General features: G+C 40.7%; 1 protein-coding gene across 1 annotated transcript in view; it reads left to right on the top strand.

The window, feature by feature from the left end:
- The first annotated feature begins 9,527 nt into the window (after positions 1–9,527).
- Positions 9,528–12,135, top strand: part of FGD5 (FYVE, RhoGEF and PH domain containing 5) — a 108,231-nt gene continuing 105,623 nt past the window's right edge. The window contains exon 1 of the mRNA XM_009320119.1: positions 9,528–12,128. Coding sequence (XP_009318394.1) covers positions 9,642–12,128 — 2,487 coding nt within the window. The 5' untranslated portion in view covers positions 9,528–9,641. The remainder of the gene's footprint in view (positions 12,129–12,135) is intronic.

Below are 12,135 nucleotides of genomic sequence, written 5' to 3'. Positions count from 1 at the left end.
CCCTCGGACACACTCAACCCTTCACAAAGGCCCTAGGAAATTTGCTGTGACTTTCTTTCCAAAAGCCCGTTTTTCGGGGAGGTGATTTTTTTGCAGAATTTGCTCTCCAAGGCGAACCCGAACGTGTCCTCCTTCTTTCTGTTAACTTCCCAGTGATGGAAACTGGGAAGGTGAAAGAGACAGGATGAGAAGGGAACAGATACTAAAGACAAGATGTTCAACAGTTAAACATTAAAAGAAGTCACTGGAAAATTGGGGCAAACTTTAAATTCTCCACCAACACTTTCTGATTTTCAGGGGCGAGGCGTGTGTGTAAAAAACATAACAATCCAGGAAACAATTATTACTAACTCTGGAGTTATTTAGAAAAATCTAATGCTGCATCTAGAGTTAAAGAGGAAGAGAAACAGTCCCTTTGTGTTAGCCCTAAAATTTTCCACTGTGTTTCCTTGCTCCAGAAGGTGAATGTTGCTGGGCACCTCACTTGCATGGGTACATCCTGAAGCCCAGAGATTTCACCGCTAGATACCTTACCCTACAACTGTCATGTGTTGGGAAACTGTGAATCATTGTTTGCCAAAGCACAGGAACATAGGATTGGAAAGGACCTTTTAGGTCAAACCCAGCCCTCTGCTGTTGTATCAGCATGTCGTACCACTCCTCTGAGTTTAAAGCAAAAGGTTCTCTTTCCCCTTTGAGTGGGGAGTGAGACACGCTGCTACCCAAAACATGGTGACATTTCCATGCTGTTTTCTGATCCTGTGTGGACTGGACTCTGTCCCTCCCAGGAGACAAACTCATTTGAACGTGAAGTGAGCCAGCCAAAAATTGCTTTAGCCATGGTGCTCCAACCTTTCTTTCTTCATCTCTCCGTTATTTAAAACAGACCAGCTCTAATCTGATCCTGTTGTCAGTGGAAGAGCAGTGTAAGGTATATCAGATGTATCCATTTGTAAAGACTTAAATTTTATTAGCAGTTTTTCAGGAATGTAGGACTGAATGGGACTACCTTCATTACCAAAAGCAGTACCCGTTGTTACAGAACACAAGCTCATATTATTCCTTTTATTAATTAATCAAATTATATCTTAAACCAAAACTTTTTAGGTAGCTCCCTTGCTATTCCTCTCACCAAACTGAGAACCTCTTACCATTGCTAGTTCTTCTAGTTTCCAGACCAGATTCATCGCCATTTATTCTTGTGATTACATTGTCCTTTTGCTTAAAAATAGTTCTTTTCCTCCTCTGGTGTTTACCTCCAGGTTGTATTTATAGAGTGCTCATATCCCTTCTCAGCCTTTGTTTTGTACATTCACACAATGCAAGGAATGTCTCTCCCATCAGTGCAAAGCAGAACTTCCTACTGAATCTGAAGGACAGGGGCATTTATTAACTGGCACAACTCAGGGACCAGCATTAGCAGTCTGTGTGTTACAGTAAGTAATACATAGCACCGGTAAGCAGAGTCGTATGTGCAGGCATATATGGCACCCTTGATCCCACAGAAGTTAAAATAACGACAGACAGAAAACAGGAAGGGAGATATGGATTATCCTCAGAGATGCGGAACTGATATGAAAAGAAAGATGAAGCAATCCACCCAAGGTCACAGGAAATCTGTGGTAAGAGACAAGAGACAGACCCCCGTCTCCCAGCCTCATACATAGGACCTTCCAGCCTCTAAGTACCGATTTGTTTGCCAGGTGCTGAAATGTTGCTGCTCATAGGAAGAATGTACACATTAGACTCCAGATTGTTAAGAGGTGTAAGCAGACTATATATTCTTTCAGCCACTACTGAAAGTGATACAGGAAAAGCTGCCATATGTACCTGTCAGAGAATTTTAACCAACATCATCTTCGGCTCTTAGGAAGCAATATATGAAACAACAGGTGAATATAAGCTGTCTGCTGCAGTGTGAACTTCCTGTTGTGAAATCACAGCCAAATTGGAAACATCACAAACACAGTTACATTAAAAAGAAATATATGCCAGTAGTTTAGAACCAAGATTATTTAATTGTCATGTACATGTGTTTTTTCATAGTCAGGCCCCCCAGCCCTACCAAGACTTGTATGTACAGTCTGCTAGAGACAGTAAAAATGCTGGAGAATTTTCAGGATCAAGATTTTTTGGTGTTGAAATTCATCCTTTTCTGATTATATTGTCTAGATTTTTCCCCTCCCCCAGCAGTGTTTCTCTGAGGGATGTTATGCTATTGTATTATATTTACAGTTGGCTGCAGTAAAGTTATATAGTAAGAGAAATTTGTAAGGTATTGATCTGATATCCCAGAGTCATAATACATTGATCTAATCATAGAGGATGGATTCTAGTGACTGTACAGAATAGCATTTTGTTTCTGCAGTGGGATGTGATCTGACAGCCCAGCTGTTAATATTTCAATTAAGATTTGTAAGACGACAAAATTCCCATGGGATAGTTACTACTGACTATAGGTCTGTCTTCACACTAGTGGAGCCTTCTTGCTATATACAGAGTACTTTTGATCATGCATTTGAAGAACATACACTGATAAGAGAGGATAGATGGTTTTCAAAAGTATCAGACTTATGCAGGAGCTGAAATACCATTTTCATAAATGTCTGAGGCATTTAGGAGCCGATGACCTGCTGGCTTTGAACAGGACCTCAGATCTAAAGTGCCTAAAGCCCCAATTCTCAGAAGACACTTAAGTATCTAATTCCTGTTCAAGTCAAAGTAGGAGCTGATACCTAAATCTGGACTGAGGTCCCATTTGAAAGGAAGACTTGCACTCATATGTCATTAGAAAATCTTAATCTAAATACCTTTTCCATTTCAACTGACTCCCATGCAACTGTTTTCATTTCTTATGTAACTTTTGTCATTTCAAACTTTTCTCTGACAGTGTGAAGTAAGTGATGCATTTACATGCTGTAAAACAGAGAACTACTTTTGCAGTGAATATTGCAAAATTAATGACATCTCGGTTATTTACAGTACATCCTAGGGTCCTACCAGTGAAAGCACTGGTGTTTTATGAGTCGAACCCCTCAAAGGGATTATACTTTCCTTGTAAATCATGCTACCTCATCTATTTAATCTCCAACATATTGAAGCAGATTACACAGTTTATGCTGGGTACTTAATTCAGAATGACATTAAAATGGCTTATCTACATAGGCAGCTTAAACCCGCCCTCACTGTCTGACTTGGACAGCTGGCAGAATTGTAATTACAGGTTGGAACCTACAGCTTCCTGTACTGGAAAGGTAATAAATGAGTTTTAGGATACTCTGTGCTTGGCTTGCCTTGCATTCCTGGCAGCATTACTGCAGTGGTTGGTGCCCATGTTCTGGCCAGGTCCAAAAACAGCTCTTCATCTGCAAAGAAGAGCTGTCCATTTCACTTTCAGTGAAGCTCCATATGTTATTTTGATAGGAAGCTCTGTCTACCATTCTCTCAGAACAATTTATTCTCTAAGGAGTAAGCACCATGGTCAAAATATAAACCCATGTATTAGACAAGCTGAAATAGACACAGGTACAGAATTTCTTCTCTGTCCTGCTTTGTAAGAACTTGGTGGTGTTTTGGTAGCTGAGGTGTGGAAACTTCTACCTATGACTGTACAGTGCAGTCGTGCTGTTTCCATGAGTTTCTGGGTTTGTGCAGCACTTGGCACACGTGGCTTTTGTCAACGGTATGAGCTCTTAGACAGCCCTGTCATGCTCTGATGCAAGAGGGTGAGCATGATGGCTGCTGGTATAGGATAGGTTCTTTATGTCGTTGCCTAGTTCATAAAATAGAAATGCTACCACGAAATAACTTATATCCCTCCCAGTCCAAATAATTTTTAAGTCTTAAGTAGTATTGTTTTGGCAAGTGACATGTAAATGAATTGCTATATTTACTGCTATTCTTAAGGTTGCTTTTCTCATTTCCTCAATAGTGGGACTTTGCTTGCTTCAAATGGGGAATTTGATCCCAATCTTTGGAAGAAGTTACAGATTTGCTTGATAAAGGCAACTGTATAGATGCAAAGACATACATTGATGTCTGTGTAGTATTTTAGTAGCACATTCTGATTTAAGAGAAAAGTGTTTATACAACAGAAATAAAGTCTGGGTTAATTAGACTGAGGACTGGCTAATTGGCAGTAGCGAATCTCTGTAGTAGTTATCTCTGTAACATTATCAAATGGTGGTATGCATAGTGCTGGGACCAGGATTATGTTGATACTGTCCAACATTTTCCTTGGTAGGAAAGCAAATAGAAAAGTATCAGATGACAAAGTTCACTTTATGATATAAAGATTGGTGAAAGGATAATTAACAAAGTAGGCAGGGCAATTATATAAACAGATCTGGATCATTAAGTTGGATCCATTCAAACAAATTACACTTAATGCATATTATAAAGCTCTCAGTTTAGAGACAATGAACAGGCAAGACAGCCTTGGGAACAATTTAGAGGTCAATGGACAAGCAAGTCAACCTGATACAGTAACAAGCTAATGGAGAATAGTGAGAACTGGGTCCAAGAAAGTACTGAACTCTGTAGACAGCATCATCAGTACCCACTGTGGAATTCTTCCCATAGGTCTGCCGCATGCATTTTATAGGGGCTATTGGAAAACTGGGAAAGGTTCAGAAAAAATCCAAGAGAATAGACTTCAGGAAAGGTGAAATTGTCCAACTGCAAAGATTTAATGAGCTCGTTTGTTCAGTTTACCAAAAAGAAGAATGTACCAAGACATAGCTGGAGGGAAGTATATGTCTTCCCCAGAGAAATACTGAATAATACAAGGGTCTTTAACCCAGTGGAAGAAACAATAACAAATGCTGGAGACAGAAGCTGAAGATAGAAGCCAGGCAGCACTAACTGGAAATAAGGGCTTTATTTTAAAAATGAGCAATTCATTACAGGGATAAGATAAGGATGATACTAAGGTATATAGTCCACCTTTTGCTGACTTCAGACCAAAGCCTTCTAGAAGACAAGTTTTAACTTTATTCTGATATAGCTGAGTGAAATTATACAGCTCCTGATCACAGCTGAACGAGACTTTCTGATGCCCTTGTCTGGATATTCTCCCTCTACCTCCTGTTTCTCAGGCCCTTTCCATCTGTGGATTTCAATCCCTTCTTCCTGGGCAGAAGCAGTGACGGACAGGACTTGTGTTCATTGGTTTCCACTGGGATTCTAGGTTTGGCGCAGTCTCATCCCGCTGTTGCAATGTGGTCCTTCCACCTGCATTGTCACTTCCATCCAAAAGCTCTGCAGATCCCTGAACTTTGTAGTGCATTTCTGTCCTCTGTCCTCAATGTCTCTCCCATTTTAACATATGTCTGAGTTGAATTAATGCCAAAGGCATGAAGAAAACACAGGTCCACAAAAGTTTGTTGGTCAGAAAAAGCTACTTTCAGCATCTTAAGAGATGCCTGAACTGGATTGTGGCACCAGCCAAGGCTGGAACTAGTATCTACACTGTGGCGCTAAGTAATTTCTTGGGCCATTGTCAAAGACCATGGGCCTGGGACATGTCTACAAATATCCCTGCAAATGTGAAACCTCAGTGTTTAATTAGGTCTTCACCCCAAAACCAGCTGCTTGATGGGGGAGGGGGTGTGTGTTGTTGGTAGATATGGTCCCTTATAAGCCTTAATTAAATTCTAGGGTAATTCCTAAATCTGGAGAACATTTGAAAGTGGGTAGTTGCAGTGTTTCAGGCAATACCCCACTACAAAATGTTCATTATTTCAAAGAAACACTTGAACAGTGAAGGCTGTATGGGTTGATTGCCATTCCAGGAGAGCTGCTAGGCTACTGTTCACTGCTTAGAAACTTGGAGGGGAGGAGAGTAATATAATTTTATATGGTTTGCCTGAAGGAAGGAGGGTAAGGAGAGGAAGCAGTCCTTGTCAGTACAAGGAAGTATCGAACAATAAGGGGAGGAGCAGGCTAAAGAAATTCCTATTCCCCAAGAGTTTCCTTTTAAGCACAAGGTGGGTGTGTCTCCCTCCAACATAAAACACATCCTAAAATAAACATGCACATTTATTTGTGAACATACACATTCCTTATGGTGCAATGTTGTTTTGTGTCCATTTAGAAGCTACAGCCAGAACCTTTCAAGTGGCTCAGGCAGCAAAGGAAGCAGAAATTGAAGCAGAATGAAATTGTCATGATAAAAGGCAAACAGTGGTGCTTTCTTTTCAGCAATTGTTTGGGTTATTTTTTAAACAAACTCTTGTACTCCTCCTGCTGCCTCCCCCCCCAAAAAAAAAAAAAGGAAAATTGTTTAAGGAGCCTCCTGAAAGGCAGGATCAACACACAGAGCAGCTAGGAAAAAACTGTGGAAGGAATCAGTAGTGACCAGTAGCTGGCACAAGCGGGTAAGAGTAGGACGTCACAACGTCTATTATTACCATACTATGAACAGGGTCTATTACCGCAAGTTCTCTTTCACTAGCAATGTTACTGAAGGTAGCAGAAGGAAAAACTCAAGATTACTTGATTCCTTTTGCTGTGGGAAATTATCACTGGAGGGAAAGTGGGTAACTGTGTTTAAGCTATTTTTTTTTGAAGTGGATGTCTGCATGGTTATTTTACATAACGGAAATGAGCTCATTACATTATTTTATTTCAAATTTGTTTATAAGACAAAGCTTGGGAGATACTGGCATTCTCTACAGTACAGTCTTTTTCTCATTACTCAGTGTTTCAGTACAGACACTCCATCCAACAAGAACATGAGAATGCTGAGACTGTGCTCAAGCCTTGTCACATCCCAGGAATGGAGTAGGTATATTTGTGTCCTACTCTTGGATAGACATTCCTAGGAAAAGGCAGACACTGCACCACTCCAAAGTGGTGTTTTCTTCCTTGGAGTTAGTCTTAAAAATGCCTCATTATGGTGGTAAGGGGTCCATTGCTGATTTCTGGTGGGAAAAGTGTAAGGACTCAGTTTTAGCTAATAAAAATTTCATGCATTTTACTACCAGAAAGTTAGTTTAGGATGTTCAGTCATTGTAATAACTGATTTAAAAATCCAAAAGGTAGATCTGGCTGGGGAATCAGGCTTACAAGATACTCAACCCACTTCTATTCCCTCCATGTTTTTAACTGGCAACAGTTTTCAGCACTCTGCAGCCTTCAACTGTTGCAGACTTGCTGCTGGCTGCAGCAGAAGCAATGGTACTTCAGCGATGGTGAAGTGTTTGGCACATGTTTCCAAAATAATCTGGAGGGAAAGATTAGCTACCCATTCTGTGATGTCAATAATCAGACATGCCCTGCAGCTCAAAGCAGCAGTGGATACTGTGAAACAAGAGTACACGCTACAGTACTGGAGACTGGCGAACACGCAGTTCTCTCTCCCTCCTTTTCCACAAGTTGTTTTAAGCCTCCCACACATGAAGCTGGATTGGATAAAACCCCAGATACAGAATAGTTCTTAATCAGTATATGCGATAAGGCACCTGATTAGAACAGACTTTTCACTCTTTCTGGGCTGAGCTGAGATCACTGACTCAGTTTTTAACTTAGATGAAATCTCTCTGGTGTCTCATAATTCTAGAAAGACTGTTTTCAGACTACATCAGAATGCCGAATTGTCAGCATCTTTCTGTGTATTGGAAGAAATTTCAACAAGGTTAAGAAGATCAGAAGAAACAGCCTCTTGTATCTCCCAGAGTCTCACCAAACAAATATGCCAGTATTAATTCAATACAAATTACTCCAGTTGGACTAAGATAACAGTAAGAAAAGTACTATGACACCAAATACCAGAACAGTCAGAGAATAATTTTTAAGCAGTTTGCATTCAGTATTACTTTATTCTCAGTATGGTGCACAGCTGAATTTTAATTGTCTTCACTTCCAGATGTCAAAAGTCTGCATTCCAAAATACTCAAAATATAACAGCACAGTAGCTACACTTCCTGAAACTTATACCATGATTTAGGATAGCATTTCACATAGGAACCGTGTCCCAAATGGTGTCTCTTGAGATGCTGTTCCCATATTTCCTGTGTGTAAGGCATGAAGATTTTGCACAAATAATTGTTCCTGTCTCTCTCACGGTGAAATAGTTTGTCCTGTGCTTTTCCTTACAATGGAGAGCTCCCCTTTTTCCACTAAAATGTGTTCATTAAAATTATAAAAAGAATTAAAGATTCCTGATTGATTAACCATGTAATTACCTATTGATGTCTAGGAAACATTAGTAAGAGCAAAACCCTTCTCTTTACTTATTACCATCTGTAACCATTTGGTGCGCTGGCTTCTTCACACCACATATTTAATCTCATCTAAAATCTCATGAGGGAGGATCCCTATTGTTGCCTATTTATGCAGCCTTTCAGCATTTCATTTAGTTATTTAAAGAATATTAATTTCAGGACCAAGACAGCTGGAAATGGCTGTGGCATGTAAACCGTACTGTGAGTAAAATGGCCATATATGACTTAATTTATCTAGCTTCAATCTAGCTTATTGTCCATCTGCTTGAATTCCCCTACATGCTGTCAGCACTTCCACTAGAAATAGTTTAGAGATCGTGGCTGGCCTTATTTTGCAACATAATTAACTTTTTTAAAGTATATTTTGATGTTCAGAGAAGATTGTACCTGCAAGGGGTCCTGGCATTTACAGGAGGATGGAGGATCTTTTGACTAAAGAAAGGACTGAAGAAGCTGTACACTGAAAACTGAACTTAAGTTTAAACCAGTGACTCTCTTCATGTTTTGGGTTGAAGTATTTCATTCAGTGCATTATAGCTCAGCTGCATAATCAATGTAAAGTATTAGCCAAACTTTTAGCAAACCATCTTATCCCTGATGATTATGTTGGTTGACAAATAAAATTTAACTCCATATTTTGTTACCATGGCAATGACAGATGGGAAGACTGTGTCTGAGCACCAAGTGTTCACTTCAGTTTGGCTGGGTTGAGTTAAACCTTGATCTGTTGCTAGAACTAATTTTGTTCAATGCTGAAATTCTGCAAACTACATATTGAAATTAAAATCATTGCTACAAAGTGTTTGTACTGTGTTATAAGAATAGCTACTATGGCTGAAAGGCATTTCTTTGCAGTGAAACACTTCAGCATCATTGAATCAAGGTGTTCATACTTAGGGTGAACAGATTTCTGGGGCAGAATCAAAAGGTCTCTAATGTCATTAGTACTTCTGAGTGTGGGAGGTGTTACCCATCTGTAACATGATATGTTATGATACACCCTTGGCTCTGCAGCTGTACATCTTTCTCTCCCCAGGTGTGCTAGGGCTGCATCTAGTTCAGTTCAGTTCAGTTTTGACCTTAAACCGTGTTCCCTGGAATAGCTACAGTGCCACATGGAAGCACAGTGCATATGCTTTGCTCCTTCAGTTCTCTTTTCAAAGCTGAGCCTTTTATTGGCTGGACTCCTTCTGCATTAGAAGTCACTGGTATAAGATAAAGTCTACTGTAGGATATATTCCTCTGGCTTTAATAAGAAACCAAGATGACTAACGTGGCTTTTCTCTCTTTTCTCCAGAAATCACAAAGCCACCACTAGCACCGAAACCAAAGATTACCGGTCATCTTTCTCCAGTAGCTGTCTCCAAATTTTCTCCTTCACTGCCAAGGGCTGATATTCTTCATAACCCGAACTCTATGTCTAGGGGCCCCAAACCACCTATTGCTCCCAAGCCAAAATTCTCAGCTGACACTGAGGGCAAATCCAGTGTTTATACCAACAATAACTTAAATAAATGCTCAAATGGGAAACTGGTATGTCTAGATGGAGAGCTGCATGAAGGAAACCAATGCAATGCTGATTGCCCAGAATCTGAGGCAGATAATGAATACATTGTAGTTCCTGAAGCTCAGCTGACCAGCAAAGGCTGTAATGACTTGGAACATGAGCACGATCAGAATGTAGATTCCTCTGTGGAAAATGAAGTCTCGGAAACACCAGAAGAGGTAGAGAAGGAAGAGGATAACATTGCTAATGATGAGGATACCAGTAATGAAGAAGTCACCGAAGATGAGCACCATAACTCTTCAGATATTGCTGAACCAATGGAACCAGACTCTGAAGAGTCAACCAGAGACTGTGACCAGTCAGAAGCACTTTGTGAGGAGTCCTCAGATGCCCATGATGGGGATAATGATGCTTCCAAGAATGTAGATGGAGATGAGGATGTTGTAGGTGATTGTAGTGAAACCAAAAACAAGGACGAAGTTTCTAACAACCTGGAACTGGTTAAGGACAATAGTGATTGTAAGACTGATAGTGATAACATTTTGCATAGAGATGAGGAACTAATGGGTGATATCTGTAAAGATACCATTGTAATGCCATTACCCGCAGGTGAATCAATCCCAGGTTGTGAGAAGGCAGGGCAGGAGGAGGAGGAACTGCCTGAGATTTTAGAAAAGGGAGATGGGTGTCTAGCACATGATGGTGACCACAGAGTGCATGCAGAGCTTGATTTGAACATGGAAGGGGAGTTAGAAAATGATGACTGTGCAAGCCCTGACATGGTGCTCAATGAGGCCAGTGAAGAAAAAGCTCCTGGCTTAGAACTGTGTGAAGATGAACCCAATGCTGAAAATGGTTTAGGAGAGTCCATCCATCAAGCAGCAGCTGAAGTGGAGGAAACAGACCCAGATGAGCACAATAATACAAACACAGAAAATGCCAGTGATGGCTGCCAGATCACTGAGAGGAGAGGTGAGGAGAAGACATCAGAGGTAGCCTGTGAAGCAAGTAAAGACCCTGGGAAAGGGGAAGAAGAAACTGTGAATGCAGAGAATATGGATGATGGCTGTCAAATTGCTCCTTGTGAGAATGAATGTGGTGAGGAAATACCCATGGAACATTCAGATGAGAATCTTCAAACAGAAGAGACCTCTCTGGATGAAGATGGTGTGATCTCTGATAATCTACCTAGTAGTCCAGGGATAGAGCCAGAGCTGGAAGATGTGACTGTTGAAGAGCATAGTGAAAGTATTGTGGAAACCTCTAAGTCAGATGAGCTGCAACTTGAAGACAATGAGGTGGAAGCAAACAGCCTCAGCAAAAGTGTCCCAAGTCCACCTCAACAGGTCCCACTTGAGGAAGAGTTAGAAGTCTGTAAGCATGGCAAAATGAATGTAGAATGTGGGACCAAACATGTCTTGCCTGAAAATCTAGCAGTCCCTGAAGTGGTCATTGTGCCTGAAGAATCAGAGGAAAGAGAAACTAGCGGTGATTCCCTAGATGACCCTTACGTGCTTCCCGCAGAAAATGAAATTGCTCATGATGGACAGACTGATTTAGGAGCTGATCACAGTAAAAGGGATGAATTAGGCATGGATGGTGAAAACAACTTGCTGCCCATTGATCGTAAAAGCATTGTCACTAGAACACGGTCACTCTCTGGGAAAATGCCGGGCTGTGTCCCAGAAACCGTTCCAGAAGAAACTGGACCTGAAACTGATTTACCGTCTTCCCGCAATGGCTCTAGGACAGAAGATTTAAGCAATAATTTATTTTCAGTGGAAGGAAAACCAATGGAAGCCAACAGGGCATTACCAACCAAGTCAAGACGTTTCATTTTGTATCCTCGATCTTATTCTGTTGAAGGGAGAGAGATACCTGTCTCTGTTTACAGAGAAAGTGATGGCTGTGTACTGGATGATGGTAGAATAAAAAGGACAGAAGACAACTTGTCTTTGCCTTGTGTCAATGGTTCCTCAGGTAGTTTTTCCCAGAGAAATCATCTTTCATCATGTGGCATATCTACTCCATCCTCAGTTGTTGATATACCACCTCCTTTTGAACTTGCCTACATCACCAAAAAGCCAATCACTAAAAGTTCACCTTCACTTTTGATAGAGAATGACTCACCTGATAAATATTCCAAGAAAAAGAAATCTTCCTTTAAGAGGTTCCTCACTCTAAAATTCAAGAAGAAAACTGAAAGTAAAGTCCATGTAGATGTTAATGTTTCCTCTTCCAGGTCCTCATCAGAGTCTAGCTATCATGGGCCTCCAAGGCTGATGGAGCTGGACAGGAGGAGCCTAAGTAGCTCACCTCAACTAAAATCACATGTGGGGAAGCTCCGTGCATCTGAGTCTCCCTCAGCTGTTCTTTTCTATAAGGATGGTAAAAGAAAAGGAA

This window comes from Pygoscelis adeliae, unplaced genomic scaffold (genome assembly GCF_000699105.1).
Source record: "Pygoscelis adeliae isolate BGI_AS28 unplaced genomic scaffold, ASM69910v1 Scaffold302, whole genome shotgun sequence".
NCBI classification, from domain to species: Eukaryota; Metazoa; Chordata; class Aves; order Sphenisciformes; family Spheniscidae; genus Pygoscelis; species Pygoscelis adeliae.
Note: the sequence above shows the minus strand (reverse complement) of the source record. Positions and strands in the feature narration are given on the sequence as shown.